Genomic DNA, 21,067 nt, shown 5'->3' on the forward strand with positions numbered 1-21,067 from the left:
CATGAGCAAAACAAATAAACAAACAAAAACCAAAACACTAGAATGTTAATAAAGGCCTTCAGAGATAAATCTAAACCAGAATGTATTAGCAGAAAGTGTTGCAGAACTGAAAAACTGGGAAAATGAAGAAAGGTTCTGCAGTTCCTCACAGCAACATTGCTAGAAAGCCATTTCCAAGTATTGAGATTCTATGCTGAGACGAATTTTGTAATACCTAAAAGATGCATCAAAAGAAGAGATGCACTTTAAAGAGTACAAACACTTTTTTTTTTTTTTTCCACCCCCCATTGGCTTACAGATGAGCTTACTGCCTTTAGAAGAAGCGAAGACTGTAACATTTTGGCCCCATTTTCTACAAATGTTTTATGTTTCAAATCCTGACCTGCATTATTTGCTCTCTGCTAAATGTTTAATGTAGATCTCAATTTTGGAAGATGAATACCAATTTCCACTGAACATGTAGCTCCAGTAGGGTCATGCCTTGAGAGATTAACTAAACATACCAGATTTTCTTCAGTGTCAAGACCACCCCCATGTAGAAATCTACCAGGAAACTACAGCCTGCAGAAGTTGATGCGACTCTTTTAGAGGAAGCTTATAGAGAAAATGATGATCTAAAGGTAAGGACACAGCTCTCAGAAGTGTTTTAAATTCAAACCCAAGTGATTCTTAGGCAATGCATTACTCTCCAAAATAAAACAAAACAAACAAAAAACATCCCCAAGTCTTTGGTCCTGGTTCCCAAATCATAAAGGAATTTTAAAGATTTTTTTTGCATGTATATATAGACACAAAGCAGCTTTCAATTCACCTAATTAGAGTTTCTTTAAAAAACCAATTACTTCTAGGAATGCTTTATAGCCTTTTGTACAGTAAGAAACTGCTTCCAACATAAGAATGGTATGACATATTCCAAATAAAAGCTAGAAGTGAAACTCAGGGTATTCCAGCATTGCTCTAGAGTGGAAGAGAAGAGCACAAGCAGGTCATTAAGGAAAATCTGAACTGAAAGTGTTCATACTTTCCCAGTTCAACTAAGCCCTTTCTACCTAGCAGAGAATTACAAGATTAATTCTTACATAATTAAAGAAATATAGGGGGGGGGGAGGGGGGAGAGTGAACAACCTGAAAGTGCAGTCCTCTGAGATGTTTCTAGCTCAGTATCTAATAGTGTAGTAAGACATTCAGAGAAGTAGCAGCTAAACAAAGAGCTATGTTTGCTACTAGTGTTATCTTATTATAGGAAAAAATAAAAGACATAAGAAAAAGAGGACATCTGGAGGAATAGGAGGGCATAGTCCATGCTCCCTCCTTCTATGTCACTGAGAAAGGGACTGGAACTGACAACAAACTCTGGCATTTCCCCCCAAGTTTTTCCCTGGGAGAAATACTGAGTGGTAGTTCAAAACAATACCCCCTCAAATAAACCAAACACACACAAAAAAACAAGCCAAACCACCTCAGCAGCTTCCAGGGAATCCTTGCCCCAGCTTCCCCTGCAGGGATGTGTAAGTCACATGGTCCAGTAAACCAGGGCATAAAATTATTAGCATCAGTGTTAGTTAATTTATTTACTGAAAAATAACTCAAACTGAGTCCCATGTTTCATAAATGAGGAAAATGTAAACACGTTACAATTGAGAGAAGTGGAGGAAAGAGGTGTCATGAAATGGTTAAATAAATAAAGCAGAATTGAACACTGTCTCTGCAGCGCTCTGTGCTGCTGGAAAAGAGACTCCTGCCATTCTTCTCTTGCCTCGGCAGGGGTTGGTTGGTGTAGGTTTCCCTACGGAAATGTCAGAGGAGGATCAGATGCTCCTGGGGAATACATTCTCCTTTCAGCTCAAAGGCTGGCATCTGGAAACAGAGTCATTCACCCAGGATCCCTATGATCTTAAGCCCTATGCAAAAGGGCACACACTTCATTCACAGATATGATGTGAAAACTTAAGATTCAAGTGGGTGTTGATCAGAAGCAAGCAGAAGGAGTGGCTGGTAAGCACAGAAATATTGTACAACATTGGAAAAGGACACAGCTCTTGTCTTGATGCTCCAGCCATCTCAGTCATATTTGCTCAGCTGTTTTACTTACCAATGTTCAAAATTAAACTATGAGGAATTGATCAAATTCATCTATGCTTCTCATCCAAGTAAAGAAGTCAGAGATGATACTATGATACTGCAGCTGAGACTGCTTTTGGTACCTGGCCTACAATGCAGACAAGAAAGATTATCAGAGTCATCCTCCAAGGAGTGTTCCCTTTCCCACTGTTATGTTTGCTTGGATTAGCTTTGGTTTTCTGGTGCTGTCTTTAAAAGTGTTGGCTATATTATCCTCAAAAGAGTGAAACAAGTAAACCACTGATACCATCTGTAAACAGAGGCCTGACAGCATATTCTTAACAAATGTTAAGAGTTATAACAGGTTGCACTGCTGTTTTGTACAGTTATTTGCAAAAGTAAGCCCAAAGCATTCCAGCATTTGGAAAAGCACTCCAAAACACATTCACAGATGGATGATCTAGTCACCAATATTCTTCTTTCCATGCCCCACCTATCAACGGGATTTGCTGGAAAATTACTAACTACACTCAGGTTAGGTTAGTTACCTAGACATTCACATTCAAGATCACAGACATGTACAAGCTAAGTCCAATTAGTGTTTGTTGATTCATCAGATCAACTAAACAAACCTGGGAAATGCAACAGGTAACCAAACATTCTTAGAACAAATTAACCCCTAGAAAAACAGGTACATCACGTCTCAGGGACAAATCAACCTCATCATAAACAGGTACTTTGTGTCCCCTACTGACAAAAAGCGTAGGTCAGGCCAGCTGCTTTATACAGGCTGTTGAACAATAGGTCCCTACCTTGTTTGCTGGCAGACACTGCAAATCCAAGCCTTCTCCTTCTTCTGGTAAGAGCTGCAGCTCTTGCAGATGTTGTACTTGCAATCTTGGCACTGTCGCTTGCTGTTGATAAGAAAGGTGAAAGGGGAACAGCAGCGAATACAGCAGTGCTCATTGAACTTCTGCTGCTTGGACAGGATGTTGCATTTGTTACCCTCTTCATCCAACTTCTGCTTCATTTCACTGGAACAAAAAACAAAAGAACAAATATAAATCTCTTTGCCTTTTTCCTCTTTCAATATTCTCATGTGATACTATTTAAATAACTTCTGCAGGTGTAAAACAAATGTCAGAAATGCATATTCTAAATCCAGAATTGGGAAGCTAAAGCTCCTATATTCTCTGGAGTCACATGTGACTGGTCCATGTAAACTCTGCTGTGAGTCAGAGCAAACAATTTTGGTTCACACAGCTCCAGTAGCACTCTTCAACACCAGACTGCTTCTCTACCTACTCCAGCTGTCACTCCCTTGTGACATCTGACAATTCACTTTCAGAGCACTTCGCAAATCAAAAACCAGGCTATGAAAGTCAAAAGACTTGGTGTACAGTAATAAAAAAAAAAAAACCTCTGTTCAATAGTTTTGAAAACAAACGTGCTAAGTTTTCTGAGTTCTAATTCATGGAGTCATATTATGCATAATAGCTCAGTCAAGGAAGCTAATAGCATATTTCTTTCCAGAGTTTAAAAAAACAAACAAACAAAAAAACCAAACAACTAAACCAGGACCAATACTGAGCCAACTGCCAACTGCCTGTGACAAGGTTTGCAGACCTCTATTGCAGACGTCTAGAAGGTCTGTATTTCAGCAAAAGAGCTCATTTATTAAAAAAAAAAAAAAAGAGAGAGAGAGAAAAAAAAAAAAAGAGAAAAAAAAAAGAAAAAAAAACGATTTTATGTGTGGTATTTATTAATTTGCTATCTCCCATTTTATAGTGCTTTTGATATTTTCCAAATTAAGCAATATATTACATGATATGAGTAATGAAAAAGTCAGAATGAACAGTTGTGTGAGTGGATAGTTTCTGGCATTTACAACTAGTATCTGCATTAAAAGAAAACAGCATTCATGAAAAACATGTTAGCAAAAGCCTAGAACAACAGTGTAACTATAAATATATCCATTTTCTTCTGTTTTTCAGAGTTAGTAGTAGCTAACTGGCGGTTAGCAAAAGTGACGCCCATCTACAAGAAGGGCCGGAGGGCAGACCTGGGAAACTACAGGCCTATCAGTTTGACCTCAGTGCCAGGGAAGCTCATGGAGCAGATCCTCTTGAGAGTCATCACGCAGCACTTGCAGGGCAAGCAGGCGATCAGGCCCAGTCAGCATGGGTTTATGAAAGGCAGGTCCTGCTTGACGAACCTGATCTCCTTCTATGACAAAGTGACGCACTTAGTGGATGAGGGAAAGGCTGTGTATGTGGTCTACCTTGACTTCAGCAAGGCTTTTGACACCGTCTCCCACAGCATTCTCCTCAAGAAACTGGCTGCTCTTGACTTGGACTGGCGCACGCTTCGTTGGGTTAGAAACTGGCTGGATAGCCAAGCCCAAAGAGTCGTGGTAAATGGAGTCAAGTCCAGTTGGAGGCCAGTCACTAGTGGCATTCCCCAGGGCTCGGTGCTGGGACCGGTCCTCTTTAATATCTTCATTGATGATCTGGACGAGGGCATTGAGTGCACCCTCAGTAAGTTTGCAGATGACACCAAGCTATGCGCGTGTGTCGATCTGCTTGAGGGTAGGAAGGCTCTGCAGGAGGATCTGGATAGGCTGCACCGATGGGCTGAGGTTAACTGCATGAAGTTCAACAAGGCCAAGTGCCGGGTCCTCCACCTGGGGCACAACAACCCCAAGCAGAGCTACAGGCTGGGAGATGAGTGGTTGGAGAGCTGCCTGGCAGAGAAGGACCTGGGAGTGATGGTGGACAGTCAGCTGAATATGAGCCAGCAGTGTGCTCAGGTGGCCAAGAAGGCCAACAGCATCTTGGCTTGTATAAGAAGCAGTGTGACCAGCAGGGCTAGGGAGGTGATTGTCCCCCTGTACTCGGCTCTGGTGAGGTTGCACCTCGAGTACTGTGTTCAGTTCTGGACCCCTCGCTACAAGAAGGACATCGAGGTGCTTGAGTGGGTCCAGAGAAGGGTGACGAAGCTGGTGAGGGGCCTGGAGAACAAGTCCTACGAGGAGCGGCTGAGGGATCTGGGCTTGTTTAGCCTGGAGAAAAGGAGGCTCAGGTGTGACCTTATTGCTCTTTACAGATACCTTAAAGGAGGCTGTAGAGAGGTGGGGGTTGGTCTATTCTCCCACGTGCCTGGGAGAATAGGACAAGGGGGAATGGGCTTAAGTTGCGCCAGGGGAGTTTTAGGTTGGATGTTAAGAAGAACTTCTTTACCAAAAGGGTTGTTAGACATTGGAATAGGCTGCCCAGGGAAGTGGTGGAGTCACCATCCCTGGATGTCTTTAAAAGACGTTTAGATGTAGAGTTTAGGGATATGGTTTAGTGGGGACTGTTAGTGTTAGGTCAAAGGTTGGACTCGATGATCTTGAGGTCTCTTCCAACCTAGAAATTCTGTGATTCTGTGATTCTGTAACTTACTATTTCTAAGCACTGATTAGAACCACTTATAAGGCTAGAGGAATAGAAATGGTGCTGCCTATGTATTAACCGATGATATTGTCCCATTAAATTGTTTTAAATTGTTGTCCAAACCTTGCCTTTGCCACTTAATTCAAAAGGCCTACAACGACAGAGTTGCCTTCAAAAATCAATGTTAAAGATTCAGTGACTACTGTGCATTCAAACTGAAAAGGAACAGTGTTGACTTTTCTCTTATTTAAATGGTTATAAAGCAGGAATGGATATAGCAGGGGTGATGTGCACACTAGAAAAAGTAAAAGCAGCATCCATGCACATAGGGAGATGAAGGAATTGGGCCGAACGGATAAGATTTTTAAAAAGCATCCAGAACTGATGTAGCAATGTTCTGTCTAAAATCAATAACAATTTTTAATATTGACTGACAGCAAGCCTGCTATGAAAGCCGCTACATCCGAAGCACTCACCATGTGGCCACCGTCAGTATGAACACCATCAAGAAAATAGCATCAGAATTAGACACATGTAAAGTGAACCGAGTAGCATGCAACTACCATCAGCAGTCTGATCAGATAATGATGTATTAGGAGTTTAGGATAACTTATTTTTATATATAGGTAAGGCTAAGTGAGGTACACAAATAAAAACCTATTTCAGTACTTCATTACTATTATTATTTTGAACAAGGCTTTGCAACAAGCGTGTAGAGTCTAAATGGATCCTGTATTACCCTAGCAACATACACACCTGCCTAGACTGATGCTGAACAAATTCTCACTGAAAGAAAGATGTATATTTCACCTTTAACGAATAAAGTTATCCTTCTACAGTCTGGGATAGCATTGTGAAAAATAATTGGTTACCTATACAAAAAAGTATCATGGATTCTGATGACAATTTCTTTCTAAAAAGAAAGAAATCCACAACTGTGGTGATAATGTCTTTGTTTTTTGTTTTTGTTTTGTTTTGTTTTACATTTGCAAACAGTTCTGATAGTGGGAAAAGAGTTGCTTTAACATCTTTGTATCTCTTATTAAATACCATAAAATAAATGTGGTGAATAACAAGCTGAGAAAACTGAATACTAGTCACAGTTGAACAAATTCCACTGCTGATAGAACCAGAAAAATGCCAACATGCTTGACACTTAGCCTTGTCTTAAAAACACGTATCAGACAATGAACTTGCTACATAGAGAACAGAGTCAATCAGCACCAAGTTCAGATGTAGCTCACTTGCCATGGACTGATACCTTGTTTCATGTATCAGGCTCTATCCTAATCTGTTAATAATTTTCTTACTTCAGGACATGAAGGATTTGTCCTCTATTATTCTATAGATGCGGTACTAGGGGCTCTTAAGGAAGATTTCCTTTTCTGTTGCTGTCAGTCAGTGTCTATCATCAATGGGAAATGACTTGACATATCAGAGTGTAGTTAAATGAAATAAATACACTGGTATTTTAAAAAATTCTTCTCACCCTGTAAACCTGTAAATTGTCAAGAGACTGTATTTAACCCCATTTTCTTTTGTAACATTGGATATCACAGGAGCACAGACTGTGTACTTCATCTAACTGTTAGACTTTGAAATCTGGGTGCAAGGGGAGCAGAGAGGGAGAAGCAGGTCTGAAATTTCAGAGCAGGTATTCTGGGGAGCTCTGTGACATCGGATATCTCCGTGTGAAAGTTGAAATTATCTTTTCCAAGAAGCAGTGCTGTGAGTACAGACTGCTTTGTCCTCCTGTTCTAATAATGCCACATGGAACACATGGAAATAAATCTGTTTCAACACTTTTTTCTCACTTTTCTTTCTATTCTGCCCTTCTAGCTCAGTTAAGAGACTGCTTTGCAGACAGGTGGGGTGTTCTGAGGTGAAATGATTCATTAGTATTTGGGACAAGCACTTCTTCTGCAGGTTCAGGACCTTCAGGTTAAATCCTGGGTTTATATTATATCCATACCAATGTTTACCACTGGGCAGTGTGAATGTTAAAAGTTAACACAGATCCAAAGAGCAACTGGAAAAAGTAATAGAAGAAAAATGTGTCCTGAGTTAGTATATACAGAGATACCTTCTCTGGATTAGAAAAATCCTGGTATACTGGATACTCTGAATACTCTAGATTTCTAGAGTATTCAGAGAAGCAGTACTATGTTTGGTTGTCTATTACCCTTTGGCTTTATCTTCTCTTAATTACCCATTAGGCAGTTTTAGACTGCCGGTAGATTCTCCCTTAGTCTTCATAACATTGAAGAAACACAGCTCCCTCAGCCTTTTGGTGCATGTCATATGCTCCAGTTCCTAACCATCTCTGTGGTTATTGTGGTGAGGCTTATGCTCCAGTTTGGCAATGCCTTACTTGCACTGGGACACCTAACGTTGTACACAGTACTCCAGATACAGACTCAAAAGTACTAAAAAAAGCAGAATGATCACTTGCCTCAACCCACTGACCACTGCTACAAGGACTCACTGCTTTAATTTCACTGTCCATCAGGAATCAAACGGTTCCCTTCAGCAGAGCTGATCGCTGGACAGTCAGGCCCAAGCCCATTCTACTGCAAAATGCAAGATTGGTATTGCTTTTTCAGGAAGTTCCCAGCAACCCATTTCTCTCGAGATTGACCTTGGAAGGCTGGAGTAGCCCCATCTACCAGTATGTCAACCCTTCCAACCAACTCTGTGTCATCTGTGGACCTGAAGAAAGTGGACTGCATCTCAAAGCCCAGAACATTAATGGAGTCATTAAACCAAATTAATCCCACTATCAGTCCCCAAAAAGTAATGCTTGTAACCAGTTAGGCACTGACCACTACTATCTGAGCTTACTCATCCAGCCAGTTTTCATCTATCTATTTCATAATTTCTCCTTTGTATATAATATTCTCCCCAATCTGACTACCAATCTTTACGCTTTGATTAATATTTTATTATTTTGTGATATCTTTCTGTTAGATTACAAACATGTAACACTACATTGTACTACCCCATGAAAAATGTCAACAACCTAGCAAAACTGTATTAGTTTTACCACCTTTCTCAAATTCCTACTCTTTTTTATAGTTCCAACATCTTATATAGTGATTCATATTTATACAAACATTTACTACATTCCCATCTATCTCATTTCCTCTCAATAAATGTCATTTTGCTCTCCCTAAAAGTGTATTTCTCACTGCCTACGTGGTATTGACATTCTATAACTAGAATGTCAATATTTCTTGCATATCTTAGGCAATTATGGCAGAATTTTAGAAATGCAAAACATATCCATAAATATCAAGAAGTCTACGGAATTGCACTCCATCAACAGCAGAAACTACTTTTGGGAAGCAGTTATTGATTTGTCCTGCTAAACTCCACAGTCTAGCAGCTATCCCTTCTCTACCATCCATTAAGGGTTAACCTACATATTAAGCAGACCAAGTGTCTAAAAGCCTCTCAAATACATTATTTCTACATCAGTCACTGCCTCTATTTACCATTTCACAGGTCAGGATAGTGCATTTTGTCAAATATCTAATCCTGACTTTTTTCTCCTTGTTGCAATTGAGTGGGAAAAAAAAAAGTTTAATAGAGTTAATTCCTGGGTACATCTAATTTTAAAGGGATAAAAACTGAATTTCTGACCACGTTGACCAACTTCCTCCTTCTTCAAGTATTTCATTGTGTATTCATGACCACTAAAAGAAAGTAAATATTAAAACAAATACTTTACAGTGGTAGCATTTATCTACACTCCTCCCTGCCATTTGTCATGCTGTGCCTCTTGCCTGTCTCTCTCACTAGGAAATTTCATGTTTGTCCTGTCAGCTCCTGACTTGCAGTAGAAAGTCATTTGAGGTTAATGGCCTTCATGTATCCCATTTGGTTGTACCCGAACAATAAATACAGACTAGCATTCTTAAGACTGAAATATTGTTCAGTGTAAACAGAGCAAAGAAAAATTAATGAAAATATTAAAATTTACACACTTTTCCATCACAAACATGATACCTTCTCTGCATTTCTAATAGCATCTGTGAGTCTACCTTTGATATGAATCCATATTTAAGCCTGTATCAACTTGTACCATTTTCTTTAAGAACAGAAAGGCCCCTACTACATTAAACAGTTCTTCTTCCAGTGCTCCTTTCACAGTGTAATCCAGTTCAACCTTACAAAATCTGATTCATAGCCTGGCTAGTGTACAGTGGGACAGTAACTCATACATCTCTGAAAAACTCAGAGTATTCACCGTGAGTCATCATTCCCTTTTCCTGGTGGGATTTCAAACAACACAGACCTACTAACATTTGTGCTAGAACCAGTGTTGTTGCTGAGTTAATATTATTTACTTCTCTTTGCATCAGAAAATGAAGGGAGTTCTCCTTGACCCTTCCCAAGGAATGTGCAGCAGAATAAACAAGGCTATGTAGCAGAATAAGCAGCAGAGCTTGCTACAGAAGCAGGCTTTACAGTGTGAGAAACGATAACATCAGAGGGCTGTGTGTGTGGTGTTAGAAAACAACACAAAGGCCACATCACATGCAGATGAGATGAGTAATACTTCATATGTGGGAGTCTTCTGCCTCAAGAGGCTGGTGATCAAATCTGCCCATCATGACTGCTGCCTTCTCCCGAGAGCACCACTGGCCACTCCAGAAACCTAGTGGGATGGGAGCCGGGAGAGACATTTTATCTGCCAGCACTGGGAAGCACATAATGCAACACAGGCAAATCCATGCAGTTTTACCCACAGAAAACTCCACGGAGTATTTTTCTACTTCCTGCAAGAGCCACAGAAGCTGTACTATGCAACAAGAAGAAAGCAGGTGTTACTAAATGCTCTGGGCCATTCAGACAGCAGGCATTTCCTTTAGGTGAAACTCCTATGCAGTCCTAGGAAGCACACCAGACTCATACTAAGTAAGGTGACAAAGAAAGAAGAAAAAGAAAGAAAAGCCTCAAAGCAAGATATTCTACATAGGATCTGCAATTTAAATATATATTTTTTAGTAAATTTAATCCTATAAATAATGATTTTCTTGAGTATAGGAATTGCCTGCAACAGCCATGTGGGGTTTTATTTGTTTTAAAGACCAAGACTTGCAAGTTTAAATTTACCATATACCTTTATTGTACACAAGACAGTACTTCGGCAGACAAAAGAATCTGTTCTCACAGAAAACAATTTACGTTTAACATAAATTACCCCAGAGTGTTTTACAGTAGCAGTATTAACACCTCATAGAAGTAATAGTGTGCCCCTTACAACAAAACAAACAAATCTCTGCAGAGGAGCAGGAAAATATCTACAGCACCCCCACCTCACCATTCAAACACGCATTTAAGGTAGTTCTTTAAAAAACATAGGTATTGCTATAGTAACAGCAGTATTTACCCAAAGACCTAATCTTCATTCAACCTGTTATAAATGAAGATACAACTCAATCTGAATTTAGTAATATTTATAAAAGGCAAGTAAACAGCGCTGGGAGCATGGGGAGTCTATGCTCTACCAACACACACCCATGAACATCAAACTTTCTAAGTATACAGAACACTGCTTTTACATACTAAACCCAAGCATGCATATACATATGTACAATCAGAAAAAGTATCAGTTGTAACATATCAATTGAAACACAAACATGGCAAAGTTTTCCAAATTCTGGCAAGTATTTAACAAACAATCCTTTAAGTCTATTACTATTAATGTCCATTACTGGGGGAGCATCGTTGGAGTTGGTAATCCTGATTGAAGTGCTCCCATATTTTAAATGACTTCATTAATTTTTCTCAGATAATATACAGTCTCCATTTTCCATTCATTTTCTTGATTACAAACACCGGAGAATTCCAGGGCTAGTCATGGGAACAATTGTCTTGCTCTAAGTTGTTAAGCAACTCGGCATTCAGGCCTTATGTATCCTATTCTTCATGGATTGAAGGGAAACATTTCCATCTCCTTTTCAAGGCCAATAGGGACTGGGTCAAAAGGCACGTCCAGGTCAACAGGGGGTGGAACAGCAAAAGCCTTTGATGGCTGTAGCAGCAGAGGGGCCCATGGCGTAGCAGAAGGATCGGTGGACGAGCCTGCAGCTCCCTCATTATCTGGCAAACCACACATTTCTGACTGTGGTCCCACATGGCTCTTTAAGGCCTCAGAGATTGCTCGCCAGGTGCCAAGCAATCCCACCACAACCTTGTCGTTTTTCATAGCAGAGTCCCATACCTTGACCTCAATTTGGTCCCATATTTCAGGCTCATAAACTAAACCATATCACTAAGTGCTACATCTAAACGTCTTTTAAAGACCTCCAGGGATGGTGACTCCAGCACTTCCCTGGGCAGCCCATTCCAGTGCCTAACAACCCCTCCAGTGAATAAGTTCTTCCTAATATCCAACCTAAACCTCCCCTAGTGTAACTTTAGTCTATTCCCCCTTGTCCTGTTGCCAGGCACGTGGGAGAATAGACCAATCACCACCTCGTTACAGCCTCCTTTAATGTACCTATAGAGTACGATAATGTTGCCCCTGAACCTCCTCTTCTCCAGGGTGAACAATCTCAGCTCCCTCAGCTATCCAGATCCTCCTGCAGAGCCTGTCTACCCTCAAGCAGATCGACACATGCACCTAACTTGGTGTCATCTGCTAACTTACTGAGGGTACACTTGATCCCCTCATCCAGATCATCAATAAAGATATTAAAGATACTGAGCCCTGGGGGACGCCACTAGTGACCAGCCTCCAACTGGATTTAACTCCATTCACCACAAATCTTTGGGCTTGGCTATCCAGCCAGTTTCTAACCCAACGAAGCGTGCGCCAGTCCAAGCCAAGAGCAGCCAGTTTATTGAGGAGAATGTTGTGGGGAACAGTGTCAAAGGCCTTACTGAAGTCAAGGTAGACCACATACACAGCCTTTCCCTCATCCACCCAGCATGTCCCTTTGTCATAGAAGGAGATCAGGTTTGTCAAGCAGGACCTGCCTTTCATAAACCCATGCTGACTGGGCCTGATTGCCTGGTTGTCCTGCAAGTGCTGCGTGATGACATTCAAGATAACCTGCTCCGTGAGCTTCCCTGGCACTGAGGTCAAACTGACAGACCTATAGTTCCCTGGGTCTACCCTCCAGCCCTTCTTGTAGACAGGCATCACTTTTGCTAGCCGCCAGTCGACTGGGACCTCCCCCGATAGCCAGGACTGCTGATAAATGATGGATAGGGGCTTGGCCAGCTCCTCCACCAGTTCTCTCAGTATCCTTGGGTGGATCCCATCCAGCCTCATCGACTTGCGTACATCCAAGTGCTGTAGCAGGTCGCAACCATTTCCTGGCGGGTTATGAGGGCTACATTCTGCTCTCCATCCCCTTCCACCAGTGAAGGGTACAGGGTATCTAGAGAACGACTGCTCTTGCCACTAAAGACTGAGGCACAGAAGGCATTAAGCACCCCAGCCTTCTCCTCATCTCTCGTCACTAAGTTTCCCTCCGCATCCAGTAAAGGATGGAGATTCTCCTTAGTCCTCCTTTTTGTGTTGATGTATTTATAAAAACATTTTTTGTTATCTTTAACAGCACTATCCGGTTTGAGCTCCAGATGAGATTTGGCCATTTTCCCTCTTTATAAGCAACGGATAGGAGATCTCATTCATGCAGAGCTCATAGCACAGTCAGACCCCAGGCTCAGTTCACTCGTTTTGCTCAGACCATCTGGCTGTGTCTGAATGAGCAGATAAGTCAGCATACCAGAGGCAGAGCAGTAGACTGAACCAGACAGTGCTGAGGGCCTGCACTAACACTGTACATGGTTCTGTAGGTTCGCTTCAAGGAAGATGGTCTGATTCCATGGATTAAATATTCCCATCTTGCTCACAGTTCAAAGCTAATGCAGGGTGTGATTCACATTGTTTTCAAGATGGATATGCTTAGTGAGGTTGAGTTTATAACCAAACAGGGCACTTTTAGAGAGCACCTAGAGGTAAGCTTTGGCTTGGTTTCTTCCAGAAGGCATCTAGTTTGTGTATACCAAAGCTAACCTATGAAGTAAACCATGGTGCAATAAATAAGGATAAGTAGATTCACTCCAAAACTGCATTACTGCTCTTAACTAATATAACAAAAAATAGTCACAGACAACTAGAAGAGCCTCTTACAACACAGGTACTTTCAGCAGTTCATTTTTCACCTACAATTTTGCCTGTAACAGCATTGTCTGAATTTGGAAAACCACACACACAGCTAAGTTTTATACATTTCTACATCTATATCACTGAGAGTTAACAGAGATGCAAGATGTTGATGTATAATTATACATAAGAAACAAGAAGTAGTTTCTGATTAGAAATGATTTTTGTTCTAAAAAAAATAAATCAGTTGTACACAATACTAGTGCATGTGTTTTTGAAAATGTTCCTTGTAACAGCATTAGAAATCCAATGTATAATAGACTCACTTTATTTCAAGATATATCCTTGGATTGCTATACTTAAAATTTAGCTTTATACAGCACCGCTAATAAGAACTTAATTTGCACCAGTTATTTTGAAATACCTTTAAACATAACTGATCTAATTCTCCATATCACTGCATCAGTTCATGCTGGTGTTACTCCACAAATTCCATCAGTGCTGTGATATGGTGAGGCAGATAGGGTGATGGAGCAAGGAATCAAATGTCCATATTTTGTACCTACAGCCTGAAATGCAACCAGAAGAAGGTCGGACTGTCAGCTTTCATTCGGTAGTAGAAAGTGAGTTCAGAATAACCTATGGGTTTTCTGTGGAAAAAAATGTCATTTTCTCAGGCTTTACTGCTGCTTTAAGATTTGTGCGCTTCAGTCAACTCCTCCTTCCCCTCATCATGTTTCCAAATTAAACCAAAGCTCCTCTTTGTATATGTAAATCTCCCAAGTTCAGCTGCTGGACTGGGCAACCAGGCACAGTCCTCTTCTAAAACCCACTCTGTAGAGTTGGGCTGATGTACAATCACCTGAGTTACAAATCACAGCTGCTTCTCATGTGTGACAGTCAGTGATTTAAAAAGTTAAATACACCTAAAGGGGAACTGTTGGTTTAAAGGCAACAATTCATTCTTATAAACAAACATTTATTTTCAAAAATAAAGAAAAAAAAGAATAACATGAAACACTAATCGTTCAAAAATAACTTGCTTACAAAAGCACTGACATCTCCACAAATGCAGGACTGCAAAATTCACAGTGGTCACATAAGTGGTCACAAGGGTATTTCTCTGTAACTGAAATATCTGTTCATTTATTATAAATAATCAAGTGAATTTAATTAAACTCCAAGTCTAGAAAGCTCTGCCAAAGGGAATTCTTACTAATTTAATACTAGAATTCTAATACTAGAATTTCAGTTCTGACAAAATAAGTACTTTTAAATAACCAAATTACTCAAAGCAGTTTTACAGATTTAGTTGCATGTGAAAAAGCTAAGGAGTGACCAGCTTGATTCTTAGAGGTTAAGGCAAAAGCAAGAAGAAATCTCCTTCAAAACTGTCCTAAAAATGTGTAAGAACTTAACCAAGATTTTACTGCTCAGACAAGGTAAAAGGCATAACTATATTTTGCATGAATATTCCATATTGATTAAGGAGGCACTGGGGAGGCATTGGGGAGGCAAGGACAATCCCCAGACAAGGACTGTATATCTCGAAACAAGACACTGGAACTCATGATAAGGAAGCGGCAGACGGACAGAGAAACTAATGTAAGGACTATAAATCTCAAAACTGGACATTGGAATTCATTATAAAGATACAACAAACGGAAGAATTAGCAACAACCAGCTCTTGCAATTAAGAAACATGCCAACTCAGCAGATTCCTGACCAAAGGTGAAAAGTACACTGTGAGGAAGACTCGGGGTCTTCCTCCCAAAGACCCCTGCCCACGTCCCAAAGACCCCTGCCCACAGTTCTTGGGAGGCTCTACGAAGGCGCAAGGTGCCAAAAGGCTAATTAGCATGAGAAGCGAGTGAAGGCGGGGATAGATAATGAATATGCATAGGCGCTTGTAGAATATTGATAGATTGATTGTATAAATTCAAGACTGCTTTCTGCTTTGGGTATGCACGATAGGTGGAGAGATCCCCCGTGCATCCAGCGCTGCAATAAAGAATATACCACTTAAAGGAATTTCGGCTTCGATCTTTGAATCACTACCCTTATGATTTGCTTTAGATCTCCTAATACACGGGGCAGTTATGTCACGTAACAGAAAACCAAACCTAATGATCAAAATGTGATTACTAGTCATTCTGCAATGAAGCTTCCCGTTCTTTTAAAGTCATAAGAATAAGCTACTTCTTCTTCTTCCCTGCACATTCCCTTCATCAAAGAAACCATTAACGCTAATAATATCATCACTGCCATCTGAATTGATATTAATGGGATAGTTTACACTCCAAAATATAATTTCAGCTTTTGTTTTTTTGCAAATTCAGGCAAACATGACTGAATTGGTTAGGTTCTAACCATGTTTTCCAAAGCTTTTTCCATTATGCAGTCAGATTTTTTTTTCCCCATGATAGTATGAACTACTAAACTAGCATCCAAATGTTTTGCTCAGATTTTCAAAATCAGAAGGAGACATACCTGCAGGAAATTTTTATACAAAAATACTCACGTCCTAATAAAATGCCCAAAGTACTTCAGAAAGAAGGAATCTACTGTAGTTAATTTACAGAACGACATCTACTCAGGAGCTGTCAAATGACTGGAATAAAATACAACCATGTATTCATGAAACATCCCAAAGTCTTCCAGAACTGATGAATAATAGCAATATTGAACATTGCACTGCTATTTTTTCATTACAAAGTAATTCACTTTAGAAGTCATTAGACAATTTCAGATTATTTAAAATGAGATGCTGAGCTGCTGCTACTGTTTTGTAAGCCTTTGATTCCTGACTTCAGCCAGTAGTTATGCAATTCTGCAAAAACAGATCCCTCTTGTTTCCAAGAATAGTTTTACTGCGTATACAATTAACTAAGCAAGAACCCAGTGGTTCTGCAAATGATGTAATGCTCTTTATTATTTCACCTCTAAACCTGATCATTTCACCAATAAACCTCATTAGCTGAGGTCCTGTACAACACCAAGAAAACAGACTGCAAGCAACAGTTTGCTTGTGTTCTTGATTGTGTACCATAATGTTCTGTGAGAAACACTCCATAGCCAATAACTTAGGCTCAGGCGAGGATCTCAGTGGAGTAGTAATTTATTCGCGATTGCAATGGCGGGCGCCCCACAAGCAGGAGAGAGCGCATCTACTAGTTCCAAAACACAGTTTATATACCTTTTGATGGCAGGACCCTCCCCTGTTTCCCCACTGAGTGGGTAATCCAGGTTCACAATCTATCTGATGCTTCACAAACAATGCATGGCCTTCAGTTGCCGGCCTGTTAAATTTCAAATTTCTTTTGACATTTTTACTGCTTGAAGTGGTAATGTTTCTTCACTTATCTGACTTGACTTGACACCGTGATTTTCACCTAATTGTCCTAAGGAGTCTGGTTGTCTGCATTTTACAAGGTCGCCTGCTAAACTTTCTTATCACTGTAAGCACATCTCAGTACCACATTCCCTCCTTCTAAACAATGTAACTCTGCAAAAACAACATTTCTATTACCACAGTTCTGCTACATTACCTGCTGTAGAAAATTAAATTATGTGCTTACTAAATGAATTTTCTCACCTGCCAACACTGGAAAGAAAGCTGTTATATGAAAGAAGTTTATTTACATCATAGGTTATAATTAAGCACAGTTTGACAAAAGATACTGCAATTACTGTTTTATTGACTTTAATTAACAAAATAAAACAGCAAGTGTATGTATTACTACTAAGTATCCTATGACTTAATTCAGTAATATTTGCTCTGCTTTTTGAGCTTGCAAGCATGCAACATAATTATTTTTAATTTATTTGTTAAAGTTTTGGGCTTAAATGCAGTTATAATATAAATTTCCATTAATCCAATCTGGTACATTTTGGACTGATTTCCTGTAATGCTACAGGAAACTTCACCACCTGAAGGGATTGAGAAATTTTTGCTAGAACAGAGTTACAAGCAGAGCAGTTACAGAGCTCCAGCAGCCTTGTACAGTACGTGCCAAGTGTACACAACAGCTTGTCAAACAGGGAAGAAGATGGAGGTCTTTGCAAGCAATGTGAGTTCTACATAAAAACTCTCAGACCATCCTCCATAGCAGGATATCCCCTCGTGACATACCTGACATAAAATTCTTACATGATGACAATGTGAATCAAATTAGAAATACAGAAGTTTGAATTGTAAAGGTCTGTGTAAGCTCACAAAAAGAAGGCAGAAAAACAGAGAAGTCATATGTGGCACACCAGGACAGAACTGCTTCATTTCAGAAGTATGGAAAATTACACGAATACCAGTAAAAGGGTTGGACAAGGCTGCAGTTTTTTAATTATTATTAATTTATTTTTACAAAACCAGTTGACAACTCATTTCTAAACAGACTCACATTTAGAGAATTAGCATATTGGGGATGCTAGGACATTGCACTCATTCAGTGAACATGAAAACTGGTTCTCAGACACATTTTTGAATTTTTCATTTTTCAAGGAGTTTTTGAGTGTGTAATAAACAGCTCCACCTACTGTCCCAGAAACAAGAAAAACATTTCCCAAATCTTTGTTTCCCAGGCTGCAGGAACTATAAGAGACCTCCCACAATCCACCTTTTAACCTACCCCTTTGTAATGAAGGGCTACATCTATATCAGAGCAAAAATGAGAAAAGGCAGTCATGAAATTTCTCACTTTGAAGTTCTTCAGATCTCCTCTGTGCAGCTGAAGGTCCAGCCAGAAAAAGCATAAGGAACCCACTGAGAAGCAGACCCTCCCATTCCACTCCTGACACAGCTCTCAAAAGAAAAAGGAGAGCCATTCCCCAGCAGGTCCCCCTTTCTTGACGTCTTGCAAGAATAGCAGTGTCTTCCAGCCACCATCTTTCTCCCAGTAAGAAAAAAAAATATATATATAACTGAAAAACACTGAAAAGCATTACCTAGGCCAAATCAAAGCTTAACACAATCTGTTGCAGATTTTTTTTCCTGAATTTTGAACATGTAAGCTTCTTGAGTGCAATAGCGAGTATCTAGAAAAAGGAAAAGACAGGCAGCTTGAGCATGACATCTTCGGCATGACATGAGAAACAACACTGTACCAAACCCTATCACAACAAAGTGAAAAATTCATCAGTTCCTACACTCTCAATGTGGCTCAGCTTTTTTGGTGCACTGGTCAGACTTTTACTCACACCAACCGTAGTTTACAAGGAGAGTTTCACTCAGTCAGTTATAAATAGGGAGGATGGACAACATGATCTCCAGAAATCCCTTCCAACATCAACCATTCTGTAAGTCTTAGAAATGGTAAAGAAGGAAAGATTATGCACTTTTCTTTCAAGAATCAGAAAAACATTTAAATCCTACAGTATGTGGTACACATTAAAACATAACAGATAATCTTTGAGACTGTGTCCCCAGACTATGGTTTGTAACTCATAAGAGTCCTCAAAGGTTCACAGAATCATAGAATCATAGAATATCCTGAGTTGGAAGGGATATTGTAATCATAAGGATCAAGTCCAACTCCTGGCACCACACAGGTCTACCCAAAAGTTTAGACCATGTGACTAAGTGCATAGTCCAATTGCTTTTTAAATTCAGACAGGCTTGGTGCAGTGACTACATCCCTCGGGGGCCTGTTCCAGTGTGCAACCACCCTCTCGGTGAAGAACCTCTTCCTGATGTCCAGCCTAAACTTCCCCTGCCTCAGCTTAACATCGCTCCCACGGGTCCTATCACTGGTGTTTACAGAGAATAGGTCACCTGCCTCTCCACTCCCCCTCGTGAGGAAGCTGTAGACCATGATGAGGTCCCTCCTCAGCCTCCTCTTCTCCAGGCTGAACAGGCCCAGTGACCTCAGCCGCTCCTCATATGTCTACAGGTTCTCCATGTAAGCAAAAGTAACAGTTTGTTTAACAGTGTTTAAATAAATAAATAAGTTAAATTAAATAACCAGTAACTTAATATGTAGAAAATTAACCCAGATGCTACTTATATGCTCTATCAGACAGACAGAAGTTGTATGATCCAAATTCTGCAAGTACAGACCACCTGTAACTTCTACTCTAAGAAGCAGACTTTTAGCATCTTAGAAAAGAAACAGAGCTAACAAGTTCAAGAAAAAAAAGAAGAGCACATCTTGTCTGGCTGATTACTTGGTAATCATCTTGAGACTGCTCTGTGGCAGTGTACTGGCAGCATTTACCACCATCACCCTAGGGTGGGATGATGACCCTGGATTTGTAAGTAACACCATCTCTTTGCAATTACTGCATACTAAAGATAGAAAAATGCAGAAAATAAAAATGTTTGGACAGTTTTTTTTTTTTTTTTTTTTTTTTTTTTTTTTTTTAACCATATAAAACTAGGATGATTCAAATAAATTACACTGAAGTTAACTTTGCTGAGAGAAACTTTTGCTCATTTGACAGCCAACTGTCAGGAACTGATCATAAAACACCTATTTTAGTAGGAAGAGTTGTGCTAGGAATTTGAGAACAACCCAACTTCATTTGCTTTCTCTGGGCTACACCAAAGTAATAATGTTAAAGGAGAGAGGTGTGCAGAGCAGAAGTCACCGTAGCAGCATATGGCTTCTCTTTCAAACAGTCCTGCTGTCTTCCCCTGAACGTTCAAGTTAGATCATTAGTCACACTGCTTTACCATGATTTCCAGTGCTTTTGTAAATGTCACCTGACAAATTTGAAGTCATCAAATGCAAGGCTTATGGCTCACAATGCAAACCTGCAATGAATCTGCTAAGATCCTCGTCCTAGTGATACTTCTGGCTCACTCTGACTAGACTCTGCTTTTAACTCCAAAATTTAGTATCTGTTACTATATCAAGTAGATGGCACTACAAGCTTTGGCTGAGTAACAGTGGAGCACGCACTCAGTAGAAGTATATTCTAATATACACAGGAGGATGTTTAAACTAACAGTATAACCTAACCCTTCTAGAGAAAAACAGCGCCTTCTTAACTTCTGCAAGGGCTACTAGCCAGACAGATATGTGAGGCTACTGGCAGCATACAGCTGCCCAGAGGGGCTTGCAAAAACAGAAATTTGCAAGATACAGATTATCATTTTTCATAAATATAGTATATAACGGTATAAAATAAGTATTAAAACTTCTTCTATAAGGAGGAATTTATATTAAATACCTGGTATCAAAGGATTATTTTCTTTAATTATTAGGATAGCCCAGAGCAATGTGTCCATTTCAAAGACATTACAACTTTTCCCATTCCTCAGCAGCAAAAATCATGGCTGGATGAAGCCTAGTTTCACCTCAGACTTCCACAAGGACTGTCCCACTTTATGTTATACCTTGCCATGTCAGCACATCCCTTACCTGCCATTATACCTGTGAAGAGAGCTGGGACACAAAAGCATTGAATGTGCTGGTAGCTGGAGGCTGCACATCTTGCTTTGCATTCAACA

The 21,067-nt window shown here is 40.0% G+C and overlaps 1 protein-coding gene across 10 annotated transcripts in view; it reads right to left on the reverse strand.

The window, feature by feature from the left end:
* MYRIP (myosin VIIA and Rab interacting protein) overlaps positions 1-21,067 on the reverse strand; it is a 217,822-nt gene that overhangs the window by 111,076 nt on the left and 85,679 nt on the right. For 9 of the 10 annotated variants that reach the window (XM_038173970.2, XM_072033194.1, XM_072033193.1 and 6 more), the window contains exon 3: positions 2,874-3,095. In XM_038173970.2, coding sequence (XP_038029898.1) covers positions 2,874-3,095 — 222 coding nt within the window. Of the gene's footprint in view, positions 1-2,873; positions 3,096-21,067 lie in introns of those variants that run through there. The other variant, XM_072033197.1, reaches the window with a different exon arrangement.

This window comes from Anas platyrhynchos, chromosome 2 (assembly GCF_047663525.1).
Source record: "Anas platyrhynchos isolate ZD024472 breed Pekin duck chromosome 2, IASCAAS_PekinDuck_T2T, whole genome shotgun sequence".
NCBI classification, from domain to species: domain Eukaryota; kingdom Metazoa; phylum Chordata; class Aves; order Anseriformes; family Anatidae; genus Anas; species Anas platyrhynchos.